This window comes from Rhineura floridana, chromosome 3 (genome assembly GCF_030035675.1).
Source record: "Rhineura floridana isolate rRhiFlo1 chromosome 3, rRhiFlo1.hap2, whole genome shotgun sequence".
In the NCBI taxonomy this organism is placed as follows: domain Eukaryota; kingdom Metazoa; phylum Chordata; class Lepidosauria; order Squamata; family Rhineuridae; genus Rhineura; species Rhineura floridana.
This window is the reverse complement of record NC_084482.1, coordinates 6422676-6450598: the sequence shown is the minus strand read 5'-3', so window position 1 is coordinate 6450598 and position 27923 is coordinate 6422676. Positions and strand designations below refer to the sequence as shown.

Genomic DNA, 27923 nt, shown 5'->3' with positions numbered 1-27923 from the left:
TCTGTCTTTGTTCTTCCAAAGGAATGTAAGCGCCCCCCAGAGGCTTTTGGCTTTGAGCAGGCTACTCGGGAGTACACGCTACAGAGCTTTGGCGAGATGGCAGATTCTTTCAAGGCTGATTATTTCAACATGCCTGTACATGTGAGTCTCAACACCTTCACTGTGGGCATATACAAATGCTAGTCATACCCAATTTACTTCTGAGAAGGTAGTGGAGTCTGGTGGGTGCTTGAAGGAAGGGATGCTGTCTCTTGTTCTTTTGAGATTCTGTCATGTAGTTTCTAGTTACCTGAGTTTGTGAGTGTAGGGTTTGTATTCCTGATTGCTTCTTCTACTTCCTTTCCCAGATGGTGCCAACAGAGCTGGTGGAAAAGGAGTTCTGGCGCTTGGTTAACAGCATTGAAGAGGATGTGACGGTGGAGTATGGGGCTGACATCCATTCTAAGGAATTTGGAAGTGGCTTCCCTATCAATGATGGTAAAAGGCAGCTCTCTCCAGAGGAAGAGGTGTGTACCGACTTGAAGGCAGGCATCCTCCTCCCCACATATTTTAAGCCTCTCATCCCACACCTCACAACTTGAGCCTGAGTCTGTATTACTGGGCCGCATCCTCTTTCTTAGCCTGTTGCATGTAATTTCAGGAGTATGCAGCCAGCGGCTGGAACCTCAATGTGATGCCAGTGCTGAAGCAGTCGGTGCTGTGCCACATCAACGCTGATATTTCCGGCATGAAGGTTCCATGGCTGTATGTGGGCATGGTGTTCTCTGCTTTCTGCTGGCACATCGAGGATCATTGGAGTTACTCTATTAACTACCTCCACTGGTAAGATATCTGGGGTGGGTGAGCTGTTGTCTTGTGCAAGGGTTCTCAAACACTTTGTCTCTATGAAGGCTACTCAGATGGAAGTAAACATTTAAAAACTATGTTTAAGTGCAAGAATATTTTAAATCTTTTATTAAATCTAAACAGAAGAGAAAAAGTCTGCTTTTATGGACTTTGCATGAGATTTAAGAGGACTACGAGTAGAATTCTTAATATAATGGAGCCCACATTGTATAATTTTACTATAATAAGCCTTTAGGTCAGCTGCACAGCTCACACCCTTTTTTTTAACCTTATTCTGCTGATTTCCCCTCTTTTTCTGATACCATTTTTGCCACTTCTTCAAAGCTTTGAACCTTAACGCGAACCACTTTGGAATACAATATTTGAAATAAACAACTCTACCTCTTTATATATCTGCTTAGAGAGACCTGCCTTCCATGCTCCATAATCATAAATTTTGGGCTGGAGAAGGGATCCTGAGTCTGGGAGTGAATGGGTTTATTTATTTTTATTTTATTTTATTAAATTTATATCCCACCTTTTCTTGCAAAAGAGCATTTCCTGACTCACATTTTCTCTTCCAAGGGGTGAGCCCAAGACCTGGTATGGAGTCCCATCCTTTGCAGCTGAACATCTGGAAGACGTTATGAAGAAACTGACCCCAGAACTTTTTGAGAGTCAACCAGACCTGTTGCACCAGTTGGTCACACTCATGAACCCCAACACTCTCATGGCTCATGGGGTCCCAGTGAGTCATCTGTCTGTCTAAATAGTGTATGTGTGTGTGTTCATTCACATGCCTTGTTCTCATTGCTTTAACTCTGTGGTTCTACAGGTTGTCCGGACCAATCAGTGTGCTGGAGAATTTGTCATTACCTTCCCTAGAGCCTATCACAGTGGTTTCAACCAGGGCTACAACTTTGCTGAAGCAGTCAACTTCTGTACTGCTGACTGGGTGAGTCAAGGTTTCTGCAGGTTTTTTACCCTTTTTGTTCTAGAACTACCAAAGCAGGAGGCTATGGGGTATGTAAGGTGTGCCTGTCTCTCCTGGGAGCCAGGGTCTCAGTGGTATTGACAACTGGACTTCTCACGTTTTCTTTTTTTTAGTTGCCAGCTGGTCGCCAGTGCATTGAGCACTACCGCCGCCTCCGTCGATACTGTGTCTTCTCGCATGAGGAGCTAATCTGCAAGATGGCTGCTTGTCCTGAGAAGCTGGACCTGAACTTGGCAGCCGCTGTACACAAGGAGATGTTTATCTTGGTGCAAGAGGAGCGCAAATTGCGCAAGGCTCTCCTTGACAAGGTGAAGGGAAGCGTGGTGTGCTGACACCCATGTGATGGGGAGAGGGGATAGTTGTATGCTAGCTGTGGATGGCTGAGCAGCTGATCAATGTCTCCTCCCACCTCAGGGTATCACAGAGGCAGAGCGGGAGGCCTTTGAGCTGCTCCCAGATGATGAGCGCCAGTGTGACAAATGCAAGACAACCTGTTTCTTGTCAGCGCTGGCTTGCTATGATTGTCCGGATTGTCTGGTCTGCCTCTACCACATCAATGACCTCTGCAAGTGCCCCAGCAGCAGGCAGTACCTCAGGTGGGCAGAAAGAAGCAGACTGCTTCCTTTGGTTTATTTATGTATTTAAAAGCATTTATAAACAGCTTGATATGTGTACAACATAAAAACAAACAATATCATTAAAACAAATGTAAAACAGTAGTATAAAAGCATATATTTTTAAAAAGAAGCATGTGTAAAGAATGCATATAAAAGAAGCATATAAAAACAGGAATACTGGGGATTCAAACAAATAAAAACAGGGTCTGATCTTATAGGTCAGGGAAGGCCTGGGCAAAAGGTTTACAAGACATCTGAATGAGTTGTATGTTTCCCTGGCTGAAATCTTGCATGCTGCCTCACACAGTCCCTATATTTTGTATTTGTTTGCCTGCATCTGGCTGTCTGATTCCTTTCAAAGCTGAGTGGGACTGGACTAGGTGTTTCATGTTGACTTTGGAGTACTACCTCAGCATTAGTCTTCCAACATTCTTTGTTTAAAAAAAAAAGCAGCCAAGGTCTTAAGACTGTCTTGTTGGAGATGCTTCGAAGCAGAGGTGGGAAACCTCAGGCCAAATGTAGTCCTCTGGACCTCTCAGTTTGGGTCTTGGAATGCTTCCTCAGGTGTTTTTGTCTGGCAGGAATGCGTCTTTGAACGCTGATACTTCTTGCTTGTTTATGTGAAGGTTAGTGGTGTGTGTGTGTATATATAGATATATTTAGATCCATTACAATCTGGATTCAGACCTGGTTTCAGAACAGAATCAACCTTGGTCGCCCTGGTGGATGACCTTTATTGTGAAAGAGACAGGAGGAGTGCGACCGTGCTACTTCTGCTGGATATTTCCGTCGAATTTGATACCATTGACCTGGTATCCTCCTGAACTGAATCAGTGGAGTGCTTATTAGAGGCACTATATTTCAGTGGTTCTACTCTTACTTGCAGGGCGGAGTCCAGGCAGTAGCACTGGATGAGTGTTCCTTGGCCCCCTGGCACTTGTGCTATGGGGTTCCACAGGGTACTATTCTCTCCCCAGTGCTATTTAACATCTATATGAAGCTATTGGGAGCGGTTATTAGGAGTTCTGGAGTAAGGTGTCAGCAGTATGGTGATGACACACAGCTCTATTTCTCCATATCATTTGAATCAGGAGAGGCTGTGAATGCTCTGAATCAGTGTCTGAATGCTGTAATGGACTGGATGAGGGCCAATAAACTGCTTGAATCCTGGGAGGACAGAGGTTCTTTGGGTAGGTGGTTCCCATATCTGGGAGATTGGCAAGTTACCTGTTCTGGATGGGGTTACACTGCTTCTGAAGGAGTAGGCCCGTAGGTTAGGGATACTCCTGGATTCATGTTTGTCCCTAGAGGCCCAAGTTTCTTCTGTGGCTAGGAGTACCTTTTACCAGCTTTGTCTGGTTTGTCAGCTACGGCCATTCCTGGACAGGGAAAGCCTGCCCACTGTAGATCATGCATTGGTAATGTTGAAGGTGGATTACTGCAATGCGCTCTACGTGGGGCTGCCCTTGGCCCTAGTTTGAAAGCTTCAGTGGATGCAAAATGCGATGGCCAGACTGCTGATGGGGGCACACGACCAACAGCATATGACACCACTCTTAAAACATCTGCACTGGCTGCCCATCCACTACTGAGCCAGGTTCAAGGTCCTTGTATTAATTTACAAAGCCCTGAACAAATTAGGTCCAGGGTATCTTAGGGAACACCTGAACCCTTATATCCCAGCTTGATCATTGAGATCATCTGCAGGAGCAGCTTTGGTTGTCGCCTGAGTTGGTGAGACTCATTTAATGAAATTGAGCCTTCAGTGTCATTGGCCCAATTCTCTGGAATGGTCTGCCAGTGAAGGTTCAGCAGGCACCTTCTGTTTTAACTTTTAAAAACCTGCTGAAAATCTTTCTGTTCTGCCAGGCTTATGCAGGCAATTAAGATGAAGTCTTTTTGCAATAGATGACCTTTGGTTTTAGCGTGTCTTTAATTATTTTTACTGTACAGATTTTTTGTTCTTTTGCTTGTTGTAAACCACTTTGATGTTTTTAAATGAAATAGTGGTATAAATAAATACAGAAACTAGCCAACTGTATAAAGGTAACTTTTACGTTCATTGTTTCTGACCCCACCACCACTGGCATTTGGCCCTTAGAAGGCTGCCCAGAACGTGGTGCAGCCTTCAGGCTGAGAAAGGTTCTTCATTCCTGCGTTAGATTGTTCATATCCATGATTATCATACTGTGGTGTCAGCTGTCCTTGGGAGTATGGTATGGAACACCTGGAGTTTGAGAAAGGGATAGGATGCTGAGGCAAGTTTAGCCTTCCTCTCACTAGTAATCAAAACATGGCCTCTAACAGAGGAGTTCACTGATCCTTGTTGGATGTAGGAATGATGGTTCCTCCACTTGTCCCATAATCCCAACATGTTTTAGGAAGACCCGCTGGTTCTGGTTATTATTCTCTGTGTGGTTTTAGGCAGGATATTTTGTTCTGTTCCTCTTCTAATGCCAGCATTCAATTAGTGTCCAGACCACAAATCCTTGCACACAACCACATATTGTATGCATGTGATTGTGTAGAAGATTCTGTTTACTCAGGTGTAGGACAGATTAGTTCTAGGTTAGGAGCAAGTAGAATAAGTTTCAGAGAGGCCCCAAGCTTAAATTTTGTGGAAATATTGCAGATTTATGTCTGGTTTGTGACTCCCAAAGCATTATTAGGCTCAGCTTCTGTATTACTGTAATGGTCATGTCTGTCACACTTCATTCAAAAATGAGATTGACATGGGCAACCATCTGTGTAGCACATAAAATTGGTAACAGTCACAACTATTCTAGGAGTGGGACGTTTTCCCCAGTGGTTCATACATCTGCATCTCAGTGCTTTGTCTCAGATGTTTGGGTTGGGATACACCCTGAGAAAAAGGGGTGGGTAGGCTAGGAAATTTGTAGAAGACTTTTCAAGATAATGCATTTCTGTGCCCCGCATCTCAGCTTTGCACATGGAAGTTTGGAGGCTACCTTCCTGTTGTAACCATGCTATGTTGTGGAGAGCCACAGTAAAGTTATTGTCAGTAAAAGACTACAGGATGGGAATGCTGCAGATACTACTTTTTCAGAGGTGCTAATTTGGAAGAGAGAAGCAGCAGCTATAGTAGCTGTGATAGAATGAAAGAGAGAGGAAGATTTGCTCTAAACTGAATTACAGATGGCTTTTGTATTCAGAGTCTTTAAAAGATAGTATATTCTTTGCGAGAGGAAAATAATAGTTTCAGTACATGCTGTTGGATTTGACTTAAGTGTAGATGAATTTGCTTCCATGGGCTCTGCTCTGATTTGCGATTAGACCGATCTCTTCTTTTTTGCTGCTCCTCCATTCAGGTATCGGTATACTCTGGATGAGCTCCCAGCCATGCTGCACAAGTTGAAGGTTCGAGCAGAGTGCTTTGACACGTGGGCCAACAAGGTTCGAATTGCTTTGGAAGTGGAAGATGGACGCAAGAGAAGTAAGTGACTCCTTCCCTGGCCTTCTTAGTTGTAAGGCATTGGTGTCTTCTAAAAAATGAGGTTAACCTGTAAGGTCTCAGTGGAGAAGTGTTTGCGTCCCCCCAAGGCCCTGTATATTTGCTCAAGAATGGTGTGAGCAGAAAGTGTTGACAGTCTTGGGGCTTCCTTTTGTAAAGCCGAATAGGAGAAGAACAGTGAGAGATGGGACAAGTTAGTGTTGCTGGGGCAAGGACTTCTGGGTCAGAGGGAACTGGAGCATAAAGTTCAGAATGGAAGGGTTGGAGCAACTGGGGGCTAGGAAACTGTTATACCCTTATTAAGAAGACAAGAATCCCACAATTGTTGAATGGTTCTTGGCAACTTGAGGCCTTTCTTGCAGCCTGGTTTTCTTGGGTTGATAGTAGGAGGTGTAGCTTGAAGAGATGTAATTGGCTTTGAAACCCACTGAGTATCTCTCCTCTTGCAGCCTTGGAGGAATTGCGTGCCCTGGAGTCAGAGGCACGTGAGAGGAAGTTCCCAGAGAATGAGCTCCTTCATCGGCTCAAAAGCTGCTTGAGTGAAGCAGAGAAGTGTGTCTCGGAGGCCCTGGGTTTGATAAGCAGCCAAGAAATGGGGTGAGTTAAGACTTTAGATAATGAGCTGTTATACAGAACAGTATAAAGTCAGGATGCCATAGTCTTTCACCCAGCTTAACCATCCAGTGGACTTGTGCAGCCCCTTTTCCAGAGTGTGTCTCTTTTCTCTCTTCTCTCTCCCCCCACCCTCCATGCAAGAAACCTCTTCTACTTTAAGGTTATTGTATTGATGAGGGGGCTGTTTATCATCCTCCTTTGGTATTTTCCTATGGGGTCAGGTTTTTCAGTGCTTCTCCCTGAACTAAGTGCACTCCGCTTCCTTTTTCCTGCTTTCTCTTACAGAGAACCATCAGTTCATATGACGGTGGAGGAACTACGTGCCTTCCTAGAGCAATTGAGTAACTTGCCCTGTGTTATGCACCAAATCAAGGAGGTCCAGGTGGGCAAAGTGGGAGTGTATTGTGGGCTGTTGCCACAGCCGGGGATATATTGTCATCTGAGAGCACTGAAAAGGACTAAGTTGGTGTTTCTTTTGAGCTGAAACACTGACTGACTGCAGAAGGAATCTGGCTGACTCAGTGATGTGTCATCTTCTAGGGTGTGTTGGAGAAGGTGGAAGCTTTTCAAGCAGAGGTTCAGGAAGCCCTACAGGATCTTCCAGGCAACTCCCCAGAGCTGCACAAACTGCTGGCGCAGGGGACACACCTGGGGGTGGAGGTACCAGAGATGGAACTGCTGGAGAGGCAGGTGCAACAGGCCGTCTGGTTGGAGGAGGTCAAACAGACACTGCGTTCACCCCAGGATAAAGTCACGCTCTCGGTCATGAGGGCACTCATTACCTCTGGCTGTGGGGTTTCCCCCAGCCCTGCTGTGGACAAGGCCATGGCTGAGCTGCAGGAGTTACTCACTATCGCCCAGCGTTGGGAGGAAAAAGCCCAAATGTGCCTAGAGGCCAGGTGAGGTTTGGGGACCGTTGTTGAGCAGGAAGAGGTAGTTGGGTGTCCATGGCTTTTGTTGAGAGATTTCCCCTCAACAGAGTTTACAGTACTTTGGGTGAGTGCTAGAACATGCCTGTGAAAATCCCTGTCTGATTACTTTCCCCCCAATCACTTGCAGGCAGAAGCACCCACCAGCTACACTAGAGGCCATCATCAAAGAGGCAGAGAACATCCCAGTGCATCTGCCTAATATCTTGTCGCTCAAGGAGGCGCTCTCCAAGGCACAGGCTTGGATTGCCGACGTAGAGGAGATCCAGGTGTGCTGTAATCCTGAAGATTTGAGTTACTTAGAATGGGCTTGTGGTAAAGGCTCTAGAATACTCCAGTGTGTGCTATAATCTCTTCAAGGTCTGCTGTAACTTTTTTCACAGAATGGGGATCATTATCCTTGCCTGGATGACCTGGAGGGGCTTGTGGCTGTGGGTAGGGATTTACCAGTGCGTCTGGAGGAACTGCGTCACTTAGAAGTACAAGTAGCTACTGCACATTCCTGGCGGGAAAAGGCCTCCAAGACCTTCCTCAAAAAGAACTCCTGTTACACGTTACTTGAGGTGAGTAATGACTTTTGATCTCATGGAATGGTCTGCTGGAGCCTGGCCTCTTGAGTCAAAGCCTTCATTCCTTGGCCTCTTTCTCCCAGGTGCTGTGCCCATGTGCTGATGCCGACTCGGAGAGTGTCAAACGCACCAAGTGGCAGCGGGAGAAGGAACCAGGCCTATACAAATCTGATACAGAAAGCCTGGGCCTCTCAGCACAAGACCTCAGGGACCCTGGCTCCGTTGTGAGTGGCTGGCTTGAGAGGGATGTTTGTATGATGAATGTGACCCAAGGCCATTTTTCCTATAAGAATCAGCCACAGGTTGTCAGAACTGTTTCTCATATGGTGCAATACTTTCATCTGGGGGTGGGGGAGGATGATTGGTAATGCTTTACATGTTGCTGAGGTTCATTTGAAGAGTTTAATGATTTTCCTGGCAGACTCACCCACATAGCCCACATTGGGTTATCAGCCTCCCCTAGCCCAGGCAGGAAAGCTCTCTTGTTAATTTGGGGGAAAGGATGGCATGTCCGGATTTCTGCTAATAATTTGCTCTAGTTCAGGGATAGGGAAGCTGTGGCCCTTGAGCAGGGCCAGTTCTAAAGGGCGGCCAGGTGGGGCACCGGCCTGAGGGCCCCGGAGCTACAGGAGCCCCTGAGGGGCCCTCCACTCCCCTTCCGCGATCCTCGGCACCATCCACGGATCGCAGGGCAGAAGCTTCCGCCTGCCCGCCATTCCCTTGCCCCACCTACCTGTCGCCTGCCTTGTAGCATTGCCCTTAATGAAGATGGCGGCCGCGGCTTCCCTAAGGTACTGAAGCCGCTGCTGCCATCTTGGTTGATGGCAGAGATGTGCTCGTAGCATGCATGTGTGCCATCAACAAAGATGGTGGTGGAGGCTTCATCCCCTTAGGGAAACCGCGGCTGCCATCTTCATTAAGGGCAATGGTAAAAGACAGCAGACAGGTAGGTGGGGGGGCCGCGCACACACACACGCGCTGGGGCCCAGGGCAAGCTGATGCCCAAGGGCCCCGGCATGCCTGGAGCCAGCCCTGCCCTCAAGCTCCCATCAGCGTGGCCAGTAATCATGGATGATGGGAGCTGTAGTTCAGCAATATCTGGAGGGCCATGGGTTTCCCATCCCTGTTCTAATGGTACTTTGTTTGGGGGAGGGGAAATCAAGTTCTGGTGAGTGAAATGGGATTTTGTTTAAGTTTTTACTTCTGTGTAATCATGACCACTGAACCTTGTGCCAGCAGATCCTGGCCTTCAAAGAAGGTGAACAGAAGGAGAAAGCAGGGATCCTACGCCTACGGCAGTCAAATGCCCAGAAGCCCATGCCATCCACGCATAGTCCTCCTGGGGGCCAGTACTGTGTGTGTTCCCAGCCTCCAAGCCCTGCTATGCTGCAGTGTGAACTGTGTCAAGACTGGTTCCACACCACCTGTGTGGCTTGGCCCCGCCTGGGCAACCCCCGCCCCTCTCCTGCATGGTGGGAGTGGGAAGCAAAATTCCTCTGCCCACTCTGCCAGCGCTCTCGCCGGCCTCGCCTGGAAACGATCCTGGCTCTGCTTGTGGCCCTACAAAAGCTTCCTGTACGACTGCCTGAGGGAGAAGCCCTGCAGTGCTTGACAGAGCGAGCCATTATGTGGCAAGACCGGGCCCGCCAGCTCCTCGCCTCCTCTGATGTAGCAGCTGCCTTGGAGCGTTTGGTGGGGCTGCGGCAGCAGCTGGTTGGAGACTCGGCCAAGGAGGCAGGTGCTCTCAAAGAGAGCAGCTGTAATGAACAGACCAAGGTGAGTGAATGCAGGAGGAAATGCATTCTCATCTGGACTTGGCTAGTTAGCATCAAAAGGGGACACAGGTGTGCATATGTGTTGAATGTTTATACATATTAATGTGTGTTGTGTTTACTTTCTAGCATAATTCTGTTTACTTATTTGAGAAATAATTTGCTAACATTAGCAAAAAAAATAATCCCATATTCCATCAGTCCTAACTTAAATGTACAGATTAACAGGTGGTCCTTATGTCCAAATAGGTATCTAAACGAGATTGATGATTACAAGCTATGTGTTCAAACGTAGAAAGGACACACCACCTTCAGGCCCTTGCATAGTGGATAGTGAGTGTTTATCTTTCCAGTCTTGCAATATTAGTCTCTTTGCAACCATAAGGGTTTTCAGGACCCACTTCTGTTGTCCATATGTAGTCCCAGCACCTAGTGGCAGAATTCTGGGCTCTGAATATGCCTATCAACATTTTGCGTAATTTGTGCTTGCTGTATTTGGAGCCTTTGAAGAATTAGTAAATGGGGGCGGTGTTAATGAAAGGGACAAAAGGAAGTGGGAGGTTTAATAAGCAGCAATACTCTACTTCCTTTTTTTAAAAAAAGAAGAAGCTAGAAATATTAATAAGCTGGAGAATGGAAGCCCTTGGAAAAATTCTTTGCCAGCTCCTGAATCATAAAATGTTTCATCTGTTCTAGAAACCAAATAATTGTTTGAATTTCACATACTGATCTGAATCAATCTCAGCTTCTCCTGCTGCTTGGCCCTCACCTCCCTGGCCACACTGCTGTGATAACAGTAGACATCCCTACTAGCAGAATTTTCCCTTATGCAACCTTGCCTGCCGGCTTTGCCTACCCACTTTCTTCCTGCCAATAATGCACAGCTCTCCTGTCTCTAGACCTCATATATGGTTTTGTCTTAAGTCCATCACCTATGGGTTCCTCAGGCCACCTCAGGCTACTTTGTCCCACTTGGCTTTAGTCACCCTCTTTCTGGACCACCTGGTCTAGTGTTCCTCTCTCCTTCCCGCACTTAATACGTGGCTCCTTAAGCACTGGTAAGTTCCTTCCATATGCCACCTTGCTGTCTTTCTTTATTAGACCCTTGCCTCAGTTCCCAGTTGTGTCTGCTTTTCTTTAAGCCTTGTTCTTCCAACACTTTCTCCAGGTTCCTCATTCTGTTCCCTGTTCTGTGCCCTTCTTTCCTTAGCTGCTTGACGTACTGGGATTTCTTTACAGTCCCCAGACTGTTTGAGAGAGGTTTTAACCTCAGCCAACTTGACTGCTTTCCTTCCCCCTCACAGAAGCTGGCTTGCTACCTGCTTTGTTTCCTGAGCAGCTGATCATTTCTAGCGATCACACCAGCTCAATCAATCTGTTTTGGTAGTTTCAACACTGCAAAGTCCAACGCAATACAGATCTTTTGCATTATCTTGTCTTTACAGTAATGATCTCAAATGAATCTCAGTAGGAGCCAGCACCCGTGTCACCATGTATAGGGCTGTATTAGTCCCTGTGTAGGAATTATATTTGTAATGTGGCGGCCTCTTCCTTTTTTTTTTCAATAATTTTTATTCAGATTTTCATAAAACATACAAGACAAAATCATAAAACATTCAAAGACAAAAAACAAAATCAAAAATAGTTAAACAAAAAGAAAAAAAGAAAAAAAAAACAAAAATAAAAAATAAAGAGTAAAATATTGACTTCCCATTTGTCAAAGATCAAATCAGTTATAAGTCTATAATATATAACAATCCTGTCTCTTAAGTCATATTATAAAATCACTTTCCTCCAGTAGTTATCTTACTTAATCATCAAATCTCATAAACATTACTTTATTCTTTCCACAAAAAGTCAAAGAGAGGTTTCAATTCTTTAAGAAATATATCTATCAATTTTTTTTTCCAGATAAGCATATCGATTAATCCATCTCATTACTAATTATGATAATCTTATTGTCATAACCATAGTCAAAATAAACATTTCAATTAATCCATCACATCAGAATCTGTTAGGTTCAATAATTTCAGTAGCCATTGTTCTATTATCTCTATTAGTTCCATTTTCCATCTTCCATCTTCAGTAGTCTTGTTAAGTCCAGTAATTTCAATATCCAATCTTCCATTATCAGTATTCCATAATAATCTTGCTGTCAAAGCCATAGTCATATAGTAAGAGTCTGATGGGGATTACCTCTATCCCAAATATTTTCTTGCCATCCATTCTGAATAGGTTGCTGAAATACTGCTGTAAAATCATATCTCTGTTCTTTTTTTCAAAATACACTGGGTCATCTCTTAAAAGTTTTTCCATTGTCACATGGCTGCAGTTAATTCCATAGATTTTCTCTATATTGGGCTCCATCACATCATTCCAGTCCAGAAGATTATCCATGCCATTGATAACTTTATCTCTAGAATCTTCATTCATTTCTTCAGAGATAACATTGAGTTCCAAACAATAGATTTTATTTCTAAAGTCCATAGACTCCAAATCTTGTTCCTGTTCCACGTTGGTTCCAATCTCCGGGATCTCCTCTCTCACAGGGACCCCTATTCCAGTCTCCAGGGTCACCTCTCTCACAGGGACCCCTGTTCCAATCTCCGGGGTCTCCTCTCTCACAGGGACCCCTTCCAGGGTCACCTCTCTCACAGGGACCCTTATATCTTTAATCTCCTGCTTCATTTTACTCAATTCAATTTTCATTATCTCAATCTCATCCATTATTTTCTGAAACATAGTTATTTCCAGATTTTCAGCCACTTTCTTAATTGCCATTTTAAAAGAAAAATATAGGAAAACCACTTCTTATTTCAGCAACAATTGGGTTAATACTCCAAACTTGGTGACATCACAGTATAAACAGAGCAGACAGCCTTATCTCTCCAATAGTTAAGTAAACAAAATGCAGTTCCCAGGATCGAAACAATTAATGGCAATCGTCAAAAAACAGATTCGTCAAAATAAAATAGACCAAAAAGAGAGTAGTCTCAAAACAGTATAATATTTTTCAAAATAAAAATCTGGAATAGAAATCCCTCTTCTGTGTATATCTTTAGAATGCAAATCCAGGACAGCTTTTTGCAACAAAAACAGAGATAAGCTATTAATTAGTGCGTAGCAGAGAGAAGTTACGGCTCCCCAGTGAGATGTCAAAAACTGATCAATCTGGCAAATCTCTTTTAAACAGCAACAATTTAAGTCAAGTAAAAGAAAAATATAGAAAGAAGGGTGCTTGCCTGTTAGTGCGTTCTCTCTTAGAAGATAAGGTGAACGTTCGCTTTATCAGATAGAGCTTGCTGTTAAAAATCCGTCCCACCTTCGTCGGCTGGACCTCGTCCCATAAATTAATGAGATCTGGTCGTCCCAACAAAAATAGGCTTTGAGGTTAATCTCTTCGTTTCTCCCTACCCGGGAGAAGTTTAATCAGTCAAAAAAAAAAGAAAAAACTGACTGATATATCTGAATAAGCTTCTTTTGAGGCAGGAGCCCGTCTCAAAAGCAGGCACAGGCTAAGTCACCCTTCCCGGAAGTGTAATGTGGCGGCCTCTTCCATCACTCATCTTCCCTTTCCTCACACAGGTTTCCTTGGAGAATGGGGACTCCACAGCTCCAGAGAAGAATGGCTCCTGTGCCTCAGGTATTGCTCTAAAATTCAAGAGACTGAAAGGGGTTCGGAGGCAATGCGGAGGAGGAGTGTTGTGCTTGCTTTAGGCCTGTTGAACAGTTTTCTGGGAAGATTACTCAGCTTTGTGCTGCGGCTGAGAAACCTGGGTTCTAGCTCTTTCTTCCCCTCATGTTGCCTTTGTGCTCACAGACTTGGAGACACTCTGCTCTTACCTGCCACGGGTGCAGGACCGTGTACTGGAGTTGGCAGATTCCATCCGCCTGCCCCTGGAGGAGCTGCTGATGGAGGGGGACCTTCTGGAGGTGACGCTAGATGAGAGCCAGAGCATTTGGCGCCTGCTCCAGGCTGCTGCTGCTCCCCAGCTCGACAAATTCCACCAGCTGCTAGATGTGAGTGACCACGTTTTTTTACTGGTTACGTATCCTAACTATCCTCACAAAGTCTGGTCTGATTTCTTGTTTGTGTGTGACTGACTCCTTTCACTATCCATGAATTCATTCTATGGCCTCTTTCATCACAGAAATGTTAGAGAAGGACTGTGACGTTTGCAATTATTTGTCAGTGATTTAGGAGCTTAATTTTTTACATTGCTGAATGCAGAATAGATCCATATCCCAAGGGACTTAGTAGAGCTGGTGTTACTCAGGAACTGAGCAACTGGCTGTTTAAAAAAATATTTGTTAAATTTGTATCCTATCTCTCCATTAATTAGTGTTCAGGGCAGCCAACAACATTGAAGAGTCTTATAGCACTTTTAAATAATTTTTAAGGTGCTATAAGACTCTTTGTTTTCCTAACATGGCTGCTTCTCTGAAAAAGTAAAATAGTCTTTCATTCCTGATTTGGTTTCTGGTGGCCCTGTGGCTGGGTGGATTAATTTTAAATCAAGCTTCCTGTTGATATTTCATATGTTTACTAAACAGTGGTGCAAATCTCACCACTGAACCATGTTAATTTTCAACTACATGGTGTACTATTTATACTGCTTCATTCATACCACCAGGCTTTGCATCTCTGTGTTGTATTCTATACATTTTGCATGCTTTCCATGTTTACCTAGAGAGGGAATGTCTTTAGAATATTCCTATGACAGGCCAGTTTTGCAACCAGCAAATGACAATTTGTGAGGGTAATAGTTGCTATACAGGCCTACTCAGAAGTAAGTCCCATGAGTTCAGTGGGCCTTCCTCTCAGGCAAGTCAGTATAAGAGTGCAGCCCAAGTATGGGAATATAGGACTGTGCATACTGGACAGTTCTATTTTCTCTTCTTTTCAGTATTGCTCACTTCTGCTTCAGTCTCCCTTGTTCTGACCCCACCCTCACAAAAACAGATCAGTAAACCAGAAAGGAAATGCCCATGATGGATAGATATCGTGGCTAGATGGAAAAGGGGACAGGACTCCTGCACCTTCAGTTGCTGTGTAGAAGAGGGGATTCCAGCAGGTGACGCTTGCATGATGCTATGATAGGAGAATAGAGCAGCTTACTTTCATCAGGTGAAAATGAAATGCCTTTTTGTGATAGTGTGTAAATACTTATATTTGAGAAATCCCTCCTTCAGCTCAGTGTATCTGAAGGAGGCCATAATTCAGTTTAGATATTAGCTGTAGGGCTAACAATAACATGATTATATCTAGATCGGGAGTTCTGAAAGTGTGGTCCGTGAGCTTCGTTCAGGTGGTCCATGTCATATCTGTAAAAATACAACTGGAAATCATACAGCATCTGGCACAGTGCATGACAATTGGTGGTACAGGTTGAAAAATTACTAAGCGGTCTGCCAAGACCCTCAGCAGTTTTCAAGTGGGGGGGGGAGTTTGGGAGCTACTAATCTACTTTAAATTTATTATTTAAGGAAAAACCTAGTATCTGTGTTTTATTTATTTATACATATATATATATACCGCCCCATAGCCAAAGCTCTCTGGGCAGTTTACAAAACTTAAATTTTTCATTGGATTTTAAATCTTTTTAAAGCCTCTATTGTTGTCCACCCTGGAGCAGACCTTGTGCTACATGAGTGTAATTGTAGAGTTGCATTGCCAGTATGGAGGGCCTTGATTAAGGAGTAGTGGGGCTTGTGATGCAGGTCAGGATAGAGGGGTTGATTCCTAAATTAATAGCATTGCAGAAGCAACTGATGTGCTGCATAGACATGTGCTGCATCAGAATCTCATGAGGATTATTTTGGAATTGGCTTTGATTCCCAGTTCTTTGCATTTTGCAATAATTGCAACAGTTGTGATATCTCTGGAATTTACACAGGGACAAAACTGCAGTGTTCTGACCTCATTTGGAGGGCTCTGTAACAAGGAAAACCACCCTGGCCATTGTTGCATTCTGTACATTTTACATTTTGGGCTCCTGGATAGTTTGGAATACTTTTGCAAAACCTTTTGTGAGTTGGCTATAGCAATATCATATCCACAGATGAGTGCCCTCATGATAGATTTGCATCAGTAGTGTTGTTCTTGCATGAAAAATAAATCTGACATTAAGCCAGAATTTACAACAGGCCAGATTATTTTACAGTGTATAACAGGCATGAGTACTTAATAATCCCACATATGCAACAGAAAAACAAGATTTGTCAGTCCTTGCTTTCTTTCTTTTTCCTGTTCAGCTGGAGCAAGCAGAGCGGCGTGGCACCCGTGGGCGAGGCCGGGACTCAGAGAGACGGCGGAAGCGGAAAACAGAGCGTGGTGACTACCCATCCCTGCCCAAGGAGGAATTAGAGCCAAAGAAGATCCGTGGGGCAGACCCAGTGCTGCCCCAAGGTGGGGCTCTCCCTGCAGCAGGCACAGATTGCAGTCACAATGGAGTTGGGGTAAATGGGGAATGGGGCATGTCATGAGTGGGTGATCAAGTGTTGTTTTTTTAAGTTAGGTGAATAGTTTTTGTATAGTAACTGTCTGCCTCTTTCCTAGCAGTTGTGACGACTAGAAGATACCTGGATTTCCCCTTCCTGGACTATACTGCACTGCAAGGGACTCTGGCAGCCCCATGTCACTCTGTTGGTTTGACTAGCACTCTGCATGGGGGGGGGAGGCACCTAGCCCCAGAAACTTGGGGCCGCAATTCTAACCCCCCCCCCCCCGGACTCAGCACTGGCCCTGCACCAGACTGTTTTCAGACGATGTAATGTTTTGTTTTCTTTTTCCTCCTTTTGTATTGTTGATACCTTGGCAGGGGAGGCATTGCAGGGGTCACCATGGGCACCGGTATGCAGAGCCCACCTGTTTCCTTTGGCAGAAGTGACAGGGAGCACCCTGTTCTTGTAAGGGTTAGAGCCTTGCAGAGACCTGTTGTGGGTCATAGCAGTGTGTGCTGGGAAAATCCCCAGCTCCTTGCTTCAGGCAGTAAAAGGAGTCGGGCACTGTCTTGAGGACAATGCCCTGCTCCTCGTACCAGCATTCCCAAGATGCAACAGGAACAGTGCCTCCTGTTGGACAGAGGGGCAGCTCTCCACAAACACCCCAATCCTCCTCTGGTCCCTGTTGGGTTTTATAGGAATTGGGGTAACCACTTTGTTCTTTAGGTGGTGGAAAGGGCAAGGAATCTTCTCATTCCACTCCAGCCTCTCCTCCACCCTCACCTTTCTACCCCCAAATCATGGGCCCCATGCTGCCTCAGGCTCTGACACTAAAGTCTTTTTGTCTTTCTCTTTTTAGTGTTTTCCCTTTTTTTCCCCAGCAGGGGAGGGTGGGCTGTTGAGGGTAGGGAGGGGTGTGTTATTTTATTGTATTATGATTTTTTTATTATTATTAAACTTTGGAGGTTAATGAACTTACTTGGATTTTGGGGTGAGGGCAACCTGATCAGTCAGGAGTGATGTTAGCAATTGTCATGTAAAATTTTGGTATGCGCAGCTCTGTTGACTGCTCCTGTCTTGTAACTTCCTGCTATGTAGGAGGATGGCTGTGGAGCACTGAGAAGCCCTGATTAGCTGCTTTCTCCTTTTGAAATTCTGCGTTCTGGCATCCTGATTTTCAGTGAAAGTTAGTGTGATATGATAGAGCAGGGAATGGCAACCTGCAGACCAAGGGCCACATGTAGCCTTCAGCTTAATTTCATACTGGAAGGGGGGGAAGGGGGATAAAAAGGAGAGGGCAGACTTTAAAGAAGGGGATGGGAAAGCTTTCTGCAAGTGCTCAGTTCAGGCCTCTGACAAGAGTAGTCCATCCCTTTCCTCAGCAGCCCACTGTGTAGGGAGGGAGGAGAGGGTGGCAGGAAAAGAAAGAGAAGAAGGGTGCCTGCTTTTGGCACCAGCCCTGCCCACCATCAGCCCCCTGCCAGAAAGGTTCTCTACCCCTTGCCCTAGCGTGCCTGATTTCCCCTCCAGTAAAGAGCTGCACATCACGAAGAGAAGAGCCACAAACACTCTAGGCAAAACATGTAGACATTGCCAATAAGACACACAAAGAAGGAATTTGAGGAGCAGATTGTTAAGGCTTTGAACACAAATGTTAAAAAGCTTCTATAAATACTTCAGAAGCAAAACACCAGCCAGAGAAGTAGTAAGACAGAAAGTGAGTTTTCTGTGTCAGTCTTCACTGTAGAAGAACTTGGAGACTTCTCCGGGTGTGCACCTGAAAAGCTATGTTAAATACAGATGACAAAGGTTGATGTTTCAGAACTTGATTGTCAGATTAAAAATGAACATCAGCTGGGCTGCATGACACTGAACCAAGACTTCTTACCTCCAATATTAAATTGTTGACCTTTTGTCTAAAACATGTAATTTACTAGTAAAATTTGTCTTTCTTTTTTTAGAGAGGTATTGAAAACAGTTAATATAATTACAGGGTTTTTCAGGGTTTTTAATATCTGGGAAATTAGGAAGCCATTTTCTAGTTTTCTATCCTAGGTAAACTGGTAGAAAGCATTTAAGCTAATGTAGTTGAACCTACATAGGACTAGCCTGCCTTGTGAAGAATCAGCATAGGGAAGTTGTGCCTCCTTAATGTCTTAGTAGAATTCAGTGTCTCAAACATGGGCTTAGAGGTGAGCCAATAAGCATTATATACTTGGAATTTCAAAATGCTTTTGATTAAGCCCCTCCCCAAAGCTCTCCTAGGAAAGCTTAGCAGAGATGAAACGTGCTCTCATGGCCCCATAACTGGCTATGAAACAAGGAGAAGCAGAAGATAGGAATAAATGGATAGTTTTCACAATGGAAAAAAGAAACCATAGAGTTTAAATGTCTATTTTAGGACTGATGCTGTGTAACATTTTACATAAACCATAGGCAGGGATGAATAGTGAGTAGCCAAGTTCTGCAGAGGATGTCAGTTTGTTCAAGACAGTGGAAATTCAAGGAGCCCAGGAAGAGCTTCAAAAGGGTCTTCCACAGTAGGTGTATACAACTTAACACTATGTGTGACTAACTTATGCAGTTCACAATTAGAAGTGGTAGCAATAGCCCCAAGCTTTGATGTTTTTCAGAAAGGATTACATACAGTTGTGGAGGACAGAGCTATTGATATCCATAAACTATGGAAGCTTAGTGGGAATTATATCTGCTAAAACAGTATACTAGATTTTGGGGAGCAGGGGGTGAGAAGGCTATTACTTCCAGCAGTCTCTGGGATATAGATTTTTGAACTAGATGGTGTTTGACCTAATTCATCATGGAAACTTGGTTCTTGATGGGGATGGAAATTCTTCCAGTGGTAACACAGCATGACAGCTAGGTTCCTAGACAAGCAGTAAGCATCTCTTCCCTGTTTCCCCCAGCTCTTTCTCCTTGGTCCATCACCAGAAAGGAGGGGATGCAGGAAGGTAGGTAGAATCCTCCTGCAACAATGAGATAAGATAGTTCCCCACCCTAAAAAGAACCAAGGAATTGGCATAGATGGAGGCTCCTATGAAGGGTCTATGGATAAAAATGGATTGCTATGGATAAAAATGCACTTGTTTCAGCGAAGCCATAACTAAACTGGAATAGCTCCAGTTATCTCAATAATTTGCATTCCAAAGCCTGCTACTGAGTTTTGGTTAGAGAAGCAGTTTATGCATATACAGAACTCAAAAAAGCAGAAGTGGTCTCATCCTATGAGAAAAAATTCAAAATCTACATTAGTGCAATACCGTAGCCTAATCAAAATGCCACCAAATAGTGTGCAAGCTTTCACGTTTTCCAGAATTCTTTATCCAGGTAGGTAGTAAAGAAAGTAGGGGGTGGGGAAAACGAGTGAAGAGGGGAGAAATGGCTGGCACTGTTTTCCATCTTGCCCAATGAAGAGTTGTGAAGAACTTGAAAGCTTTAAGAACGTTGTGGTTGATCTAATAAAAGTATTGCCCTAATGGGGATTTTGAAAAACACAGAGCAATAGCTCTAATCTCAGTAGGTTTTTGATCTAACCAGACGGGGCATTATACTATTTCTATTAGGGTGACTTTGTGTGGGAATGTTGTTACTCTCAGAAATCGGCCTCTGCATTTTGTTTAGAAAATAAACTGGCATTTTTATTCTCTGCAATCTGCTCCTGCAACAAAGCATTAATAAAACAATGAGATTAATGTTGAAAGAACCATGGTAGGAGAAACAGTTCAGCTGTGTTAGCAGGGGGTGGGGTGAGGCAGGGAGATGAGCAATGTACAAAATAGATGCCAAAACCAAAGCCCCTGGAATCTGCACTGGTCATATTTACATCTGTGGAACACGCCAGTGAGCCTTGGTCCTGCAAAACCTTGGAATTAGCCTGGACACACAACACAACACACGCTGTTACCATCAGTGTTGTCCCCTCACTTTGGGGAGAAGAGAGGTTTTCCCCATCTCTGTATCAACTCAGCTCTTACAAAGAGTCCCTTGGAATGTCATTCTCCCACATAAGAGAATGTGGGGTAAAGCCTCTCCCCAGTCTTTTTCCTCCCATTCAGCTCAGCTTCGGGGAGGAGAATGGTGGCCTGTCCATGGCTTGGACCGATGGCGGTGATGGCCACTGCCAATGCTTTGGGAGTATTGAGTACTATTTCTGGTCCAGTTCAGGGAGTGCTGGGTGGCTCTGTACCAATTCATTTGCTGTTCGGAGTCCCACAGGCTAGGTCCAGTGTGGGAATGACGGCCACTCCGACTACGGCGCGTATTCTGAGCTCTGTTGAGCTGTCGCCAGTAGCTCTCGCAAATGCCAAGGGCAGGTGCCTCCTCCTGGGCAATGGCCCCATCAAGCAAGGCACGTGGAAGTATGTGCAAACGAAGACGACGCAGTGTGTGGCGGAACCGATTCTCTGTGCCTATGCACTGGTAGACTCCATCATCAGCGGGTGTCACTGGGCCTAAAAGTATACCCTGAGGTGTACGCAACAGTACACGATCACGGGGCAGCTGCAAAGGGAAAAAGGGAAAGGGTAATTGAAGGAGTTTTAATTTTCTTTTTAGAAATTGCCCTCTAAGTAATTCATGCAGCAATTAGTGTCACAGTTTTTAAAATAAAAATCTGCCCCCAACTTCCCATCATGTTGGAGAGCCCTTCAAACTGCTTTTTAAAGACAAACTGTATAGTCTGTTCCCCCTTCCCCCAAGTCCCAATATACCTTAACATCTCCACAGACCAGTTGTGTGTACAGCTAAAAGTTACTCGAGAACAGGGACTTACCACCTTGCGTTTGTCAGAATTACCAGCTTGCATAAGCCACTTGATGGATACATGGGGAGATCGTGGTTCACACTCCAGAAATACGCTTCCGCCTTCTAGTCCATATTGAACCTGCTCACGTAACTGCTGCTCTACTGTGATAAAAGAAATGGGGGTGGGGAATCATTTACCCATTTCTGATCTCAATGAGTTCTGTGGCCCCACTGCAATTCTATATGCTCTGCAAATTTGACTTACTTGATAAGCACAGAGGTTTGTCTTTCAAGAATGGTTGCTGCAGAAATACTTAACCAAAGAATTCAGCAGCCATTGCCAAATCTCTCCCCAATGCAGCCCTGAAATACACCATACCCATGTTCTCCAAAGCATTTCTATTCCATGTGGTAAGAGACAGCTGTAGGAAATCCCCCAGCCTTGCAATAGGGTACCATGGCAGAGTTCACCAGCTGCAGTACACCCTGTGCTAGATTCCACCCATGTTGAATGGAACACATACAGATAGTGCTTCTGGAAAGAGGCAGTAACACCACAAGAATTGTTCCAGATATCACCAGGAAGTGGGAAGTATAGCTTTGCAGGAAATGCCCACTTCTTCATCTGTGAGGAGGGTGCCGAAAGACCTAGTCCTGGTAAGTCTGAAGAGCCAAAGCAATGAGCTCACATGATGAGCGGCCCTGCATGGCTGATAACTAGACTAATTAGTACCGAAATCTTCCCTAGAATGTTAAAAGGAGCCCCAACTTTTTCTAGACATTCCAAAAGACAACATTATAGTCATCTCAGTTTTATTAGATGAGAATTGTGTGCATCTGTTATCTAAAGCTAAAGCTGCATAGTATGAATTATATTAAAAACACTAGCATTACTAACCATATCAGGAATGATGCCCTACTTAATGCCAAAAAGCAGCCATCACAATCTACTGCTTCCAGCAAATGGGAATAAGTAGTCCAAGAACCACAGAAAACAGACAAGCCACAGTGTTTTGATTTAGATCTATCATTATTAATCTTTCTATGGAGGATAAGTTAAGCTACCAACCACCTGGCAAGGAACAAATATATCCAGACATCACATTTGTTGTTAGATGTGTTATAGCTTTGCAGCCAAGGCAATCACTTGGCAAAGAGCTGGTGTTGGATTTTGAACTAAGGGTTTACCCTTTCTTACAAAGATTTAGAAAGAGATCCTTGTCGCAAGACTATCAGAAAGCAAGCATGGACAAACAACTGTTTATACATTGCTGGGGTGGAATGAGGGTAGGGATGGCGAGATCTGTCAATTTCACAGATAGTTAGTTTCTCATTTTTCCAATCTTAAATCCAGTTCTTCACATTTCTGCAGCAATTTGCAATTTTTTAAAAATCCTAATTAAAATTATCCTGGATTTTAGTGCAAATTTCTCCTAATATACTTTTTGTAAGCAGTTTTGCCTAATGTAAAATTTTCAAGCAATTTTTCATCATATAATGCTGTATGTTATTTTCACATATATTCAGTTTTATGCACACTTTCCTGTAATATATGCATTTTTGTAAACCTTGTTTGGTTAGCAAACTGCATTGCAAAAGTCAGAAAAGAGCAAATTTGGATGTCTATGTTTTGGTTCTCGTGTTGTTTTGGAAAGTGCAAATTTGATAGATTCAGCTTGAAATGTGAACTGAATCAAATTTCTCACCCATCCCTAGGTGGGGGACATACCCTTAACTGCAAATATTTGATTTTTAAGATCACAAAACTTAAATAAAAATCAGAAATTTGCTGCCTTTGGTTAGACGTCAGCGATGCAACTGAAATAAAATGTGTCTATTCCCATTCACATCTTCCTTTAAATTAATAGATTCCATGTGCTCTAACTGTCTGGTTCCCCTGTCCATCTTTAGTTTTTGGAGGGGAGGAGAGCCAGGATGAGGACCATGACCAAAGATGCCACACCTCACAAAGGAGGAGAACTCTACGACCACTGCCAAATGAATGGTGACATGTCCAAGAACAGACATGGAGAGTTAGCACCTAGGAACTGTTCACTTACTAGCTGAGATAAGGGAATGTCTACATTGCAGAACTGATCTAGCATCATTTTAACTATATCCAAGAGAAATCTCGTCTGCATTTTTACAGTGCTAAGGTATATGACAAAAAAGCAAACACACTCTTAGAGCCAGAAGACTATAGTAGTTATAGCAGCAAGCCACACTCAGAAATTCCTGGTCTCTAGGAATTTAACAGAACTCTATCTTTAGATTGGCTGAGAATGGCAAGTGGTACCAGCACTGACCCTAGCATTAAATGAGGATCAATATGTAGTACAGTTGATAAGATAGTAATTGGATGTCTAGGATGTCAAAGACCCACTCAGGCAGGAAAGCGAACAAACTGGAAAAACACATTCAGCAAAATTGCATAAAATAGATTGCAAATCCTGACTGTCCCAATCTGGTTTACAAAGCAGATTGCCAAATTTTGCCATTGATGGTATAGAAGGGATTATACTAGAGGGCAGGATGGTGAAAATAAAACATTCCCCAATGACAGTGCAAAACAGCATAAAAATTAATTGAGATACGCACCATTACCCCCACCCTTGTAGCTAAGAGCCACTAAGTTAGCAACAAGTAAATCTTCCTCATGACTAACATTAGAGCCAAATCCTCTCAGGAGCCAGCCTAAATGTACAAAATCTCACCTGTGGCCCTCCAGATGTTATTGCACTACAACTCCCATCATCCCTGATCAAGCTGTGGTGTCTGGGACTGATGGGTGTTGAACACCATCTGGAGAGCCACAGGTTCCTCTGCCCTTTATGACTCCAAAAGCTAAGTACCCCAAAACAACTGCTGTGTCTAAGTAGGTTCTAGTCCATGAAAGCTTGTGCCATAATAAAAATTGATTAATCTTTACTTTGCCACAAAACTCTTTATGGTTTTTGCTGCAACAGACTGCTACTCCTCTGGAAACACTGACATCAAGCAAGCATCAGGCAGCATAAACTTGGCAACTCACAGTATTATAGCTGTGAGTTACCAATGTTTTCACTTATGGCTGACCCTACCATTAGGCAGTGCGACAATCCCCTCAGGTGGCAGATGTTGGGGTGTGTGTGTCTTTCCATCTGAGTGCCCTAGCCATTTCCCTCTGCCAGTGATCAGTGCTGTGTGTGGCATCCACACTGGACAACACTACCTCATTGCTAGTGGTATGTTCCAGGAAGTTGTCATTTCCAGTGACATCCTGTCCTTTGTCTCAGGCACCAGAATGTCTTGGGCCAGTCCTAGACAGACCTCTTTGGAAAAAAAGTAAATACATTGCAAGATTCCTGGGCAGAAGCTGCTAGCGGTAAGAATAAGAAAGGAAAGGGCTTGCTACTCAGTTGGCAAGATGGTATTTTAATAAACTTTGTAGATAAGTCTTTATATATTAGCCCCATTATCTTCTGCTGGCTCTAAATTAGTTTGCCCTTCTTCAGCAATGTTTCTTAGGTATTCTTCATAAGCAGTAAAGCCTGAAAACTACACACGGGGAAACATTAATCTCACTAGCTTCTGTTAAAAAAATTATAAACCCTTCCAAACATCTTAGAACTAGACTTGACACCCCTACAGGTAAGCTTTAATAAAATAGTAACATAAGTGTGTATGGTATTTTTGGGGGGTGGGAATTTTCCAAACATCATTGCCATCTGCTACAGAAGATCAAGGGTCACAAGGCAAAGGCCATCTTGGTGATCCCTCTTCAACACAAAAGGTACAATGGCGATAATGGAGAATTTCAGAAGGTGCAGTTTTTCAAACTTCTGCAAGGACGTTGCATAGTGTAGAGAAAGTGAATAGAGAAAAGTTTTTCTCCCTCTCTCATAATACTAGAAATGAGGACCATTCAGTGAAGCTGAATGCTGGAAGATGTTGAAAGACAGACAAAAGAAAGTACTTCACACAGCGAATAGCTCAACTATGGAATTTGTTTTCATAAGAGGCAGTGATGGCCACCAACAGCCTCTGTGTTCTGTCTCCACTGCTGGTGGCAGTATGCCTCTGCATAGCAGTTGCTGGAGGTCACAAATTGGGAGAGTGCTGTTGGTCTCTTGTCTTTCAGGCTTCTGTTAGGCATCTAGTTGGCCACTGTGAGAACAGGATGATACTATCCAGCAGGCTCATCTTATGTTCTTATTACTATAGGGTTGTTCACACATTACACTGAACACAGGTACAAACTGTATACGAGTTTGTGTGAAAGAGTGTACACTTGTTGATTTGTGCAGCTCAACTATTGTGCACCTATACAGACTATACATTCATTGGCGGTAACATGTGAGTAACTTACAGGTGTACATCTCATCTATATAGAGATTGTACAGTCATTGAATGTAAGGTGTGAACACCCCTCATGTTTGCTGAAATTCCTTCTATTAAAGGTGCTTTCAGATTTGGTGCTGAAACACCTATCAAAGGTACTGGAGATTTTGTCCTGAGCCTGAGACTATTGCTGATCAGCCCACATCTGCTTCAGCAAAATCTGATGTACCCACCAGGCCATCCTCAAATCCTTAAGAGGATTTGTCTAGAAGCAAGAAGGCAGAATACACCCAAGTAGCAACAAGGTCACTAGGATAAAACTCTATACACTCCTGGTCACCCCCACCTCAGGAAGGAGAACATAGAGCTAGAAGAGATGCAGAAAATGACAACCCCAAATGTTCAAGGAGTTAAAGCACCAACCCTAAAAGAAAAGTCTAAAGTGTTTGGGGCTTTCTTAGCTGGGAGGAGGGGGAGAGAGAGAGAGAGAGAGAGACAACTAAGGGGGACACAGAAGAAGTTTGTAAAATTATGCATGTTGTGGATGGAGAGTTTTTCTCCCACTCTCAACATATGAGAACTCGGGGCCACCTGATGGAATTTATGAGCAGCAGATTCCAGGACAGACCAAAAAAGCACTTCTTCACACAACACATAATTAGTTTACGGAATTCACTGCCTCACATTGTGGAGATGGCCACTGACTTTAAAAGATTAAGCAAAGTCATGGACAACACCTCTATTAATGGCTGTTAGCTGTGAGGGCTACATGGAATGCCCATGGTCAGAGGCCGAATTCCAGTTGCTGGGGGGGGGGGGAACCTGTTGGACTCCTGCTTGGCTTGCCAGGAGGATCTGATTGGCAACTGCAGGAAATAGGATGCTAGATGGCCCTGATCCAGCCGGGCTCTTCTTAGGCTCCTTAAGATTGATGGGAATCCTCAGGCACAAGATCTACCACCCAATCCAGAAGGTTTCAATTCATGTTGCCAGTTCAAAGGCAAGTTATTTGATGAAGAAATGGAGCAAATTATTCAAAGTAAAACAATTAACACAGAGCCTAAAAGGTTATTCCAGCTTTATCACCAAAAGGATGAAACGGAAACACAAGTTTGGAGTACCTTATAATTTTATTACAGAGAGCAAGACTCTCTTTTAGGACCAGCATACACAACCCATCACAGATCGAATTTCTTCTGGCTGAAACATGTGAGTAACTTGCAGAGGAATTTTATTTTCTGCTTCTGTGGGTAAGAACTACTCTTCAGTTATAGGAGTTACTATCATGCATAGAAAAAATACAGCAACTAATGTTTATGCAGCACAAGGGTGGGGGATCTTTTCCATCTCGAGGGCCACATTTCCTCATCACCAACCTTCTGGGGGCCGCATGCCCAGCGACGGATGGTGTGAGAGGGAAAAAGTACATGGAGGCCAGAGGCAAAAGGGGGCAGAGCTTATCTTTGTACAGTAGGCGTCATTCCGGCCTTGTAAAAGACAGGAGAGTTCTTCCCCCACGCAGCACCTCTCTCCGTCCTTTGGCCAGGCAAGCCAGAGACATCACACGTCAAGAACACATTGCAGCCTGGCAAAAGCACTCAAGGAGGGTGTGGGAAGTGCCTGGGAGAGCCCTGAAGGCCAGGCAGAGAGATCTGGAAGGCCTCACTTGGGCCTGAGGTTCCCTACTCTTGATGTAGTACAACAACTACACCTAATGATACTGCTAGGTTGCAAACTTACACAAATGTTTCCCATCCGGGGGCTTGCTTGCACAACCCACTACAAGCCATCTTTCCCTACAGAACCCAAGTCTTGGCCCTCAGCATTATCCCACCCGCTCCTTTTCCAACCCAACAGGCTCTGCTCTCCCCTTGCAGAGCAGATCCTGGCTCCCGTGATTACCCTGGCACTAACAAGCTCTGAAGTTGCCAAGTGAATTCATTTTCCTCCCACCAATTTCTAGACTACCCTCTGGCACTGAATCTGGGGAAAGAAATGTCCTTTTACCTTTTAAATCCTCATTCTATTTAATATGATAAATGCAATCCTCCCCATTTGGGACAGCATTACCCATAGGAACATAGGAAGCTGCCTTTCACCATGTCAGAGTATTTGTCCAGCTAGCTCAGAATTGTCTACACTGATTGGCAGCAGTTGTCCAGGGTCTCAGCCAGGGGTGTCTCCCATCAGTTGCTAACCCAACCCTTTTTAAGACTGTAGATGCCAGGGACCTTCTGCATCCGACGCATGCACTCTACCTGTGAGCTATAGGGTCTCTCCCCCTTACTCTTCATTCAGCAACAGAGTTGGAGTTTATGAGGCCGAGTTGTTGCTGCAGCCAAACAGCGTGGAGTTCTCGGTCTTTATTATTCTGCCTTCCTTGCAGAAGCAGAGACTTTGCTTTTCCTCCAAGAGTGCTGAGCAGGCATGTCCTGGTCTGAGGAGCTGAGATAACCCTTCCCCTTATGGTGGTCGGAACAGAGCTTGCCTCTGCCTTTTGATCCCCAGAAGAGGGTTACTTCTCATTCCAGATTCTCCTTTTGAGACATGCCAAATTATTTCAACACTCATGATAAGGAAAACATTTGTTGGCAAAGTCCTTGAC

General features: G+C 44.2%; 2 protein-coding genes across 8 annotated transcripts in view; one reads left to right on the top strand and one right to left on the bottom strand.

Annotated features, from left to right (window-relative positions):
* KDM5C (lysine demethylase 5C) overlaps nt 1-18197 on the top strand; it is a 28756-nt gene extending 10559 nt beyond the window's left edge. For 4 of the 5 annotated variants that reach the window (XM_061614155.1, XM_061614152.1, XM_061614153.1 and 1 more), the window contains 19 exons: nt 22-141; nt 348-506; nt 641-822; nt 1411-1573; nt 1661-1780; nt 1933-2127; nt 2234-2415; nt 5766-5890; nt 6358-6505; nt 6809-6905; nt 7064-7422; nt 7583-7721; nt 7836-8015; nt 8105-8245; nt 9261-9797; nt 13379-13436; nt 13614-13813; nt 16049-16252; nt 16353-18197. In XM_061614155.1, coding sequence (XP_061470139.1) covers nt 22-141; nt 348-506; nt 641-822; nt 1411-1573; nt 1661-1780; nt 1933-2127; nt 2234-2415; nt 5766-5890; nt 6358-6505; nt 6809-6905; nt 7064-7422; nt 7583-7721; nt 7836-8015; nt 8105-8245; nt 9261-9797; nt 13379-13436; nt 13614-13813; nt 16049-16252; nt 16353-16361 — 3318 coding nt within the window. In that variant the 3' untranslated portion in view covers nt 16362-18197. The remainder of the gene's footprint in view (nt 1-21; nt 142-347; nt 507-640; nt 823-1410; nt 1574-1660; nt 1781-1932; nt 2128-2233; nt 2416-5765; nt 5891-6357; nt 6506-6808; nt 6906-7063; nt 7423-7582; nt 7722-7835; nt 8016-8104; nt 8246-9260; nt 9798-13378; nt 13437-13613; nt 13814-16048; nt 16253-16352) is intronic. The other variant, XM_061614151.1, reaches the window with a different exon arrangement.
* A 1637-nt stretch (nt 18198-19834) lies between these two features.
* The window catches only part of LOC133379252 (semaphorin-3F-like), a 31053-nt gene continuing 22964 nt past the window's right edge, over nt 19835-27923 (bottom strand). For 2 of the 3 annotated variants that reach the window (XM_061614156.1, XM_061614157.1), the window contains exons 18-19: nt 21027-21160; nt 19835-20755 (exon numbers count right to left, since the gene is read on the bottom strand). In XM_061614156.1, coding sequence (XP_061470140.1) covers nt 20312-20755; nt 21027-21160 — 578 coding nt within the window. In that variant the 3' untranslated portion in view covers nt 19835-20311. The remainder of the gene's footprint in view (nt 20756-21026; nt 21161-27923) is intronic. The other variant, XM_061614158.1, reaches the window with a different exon arrangement.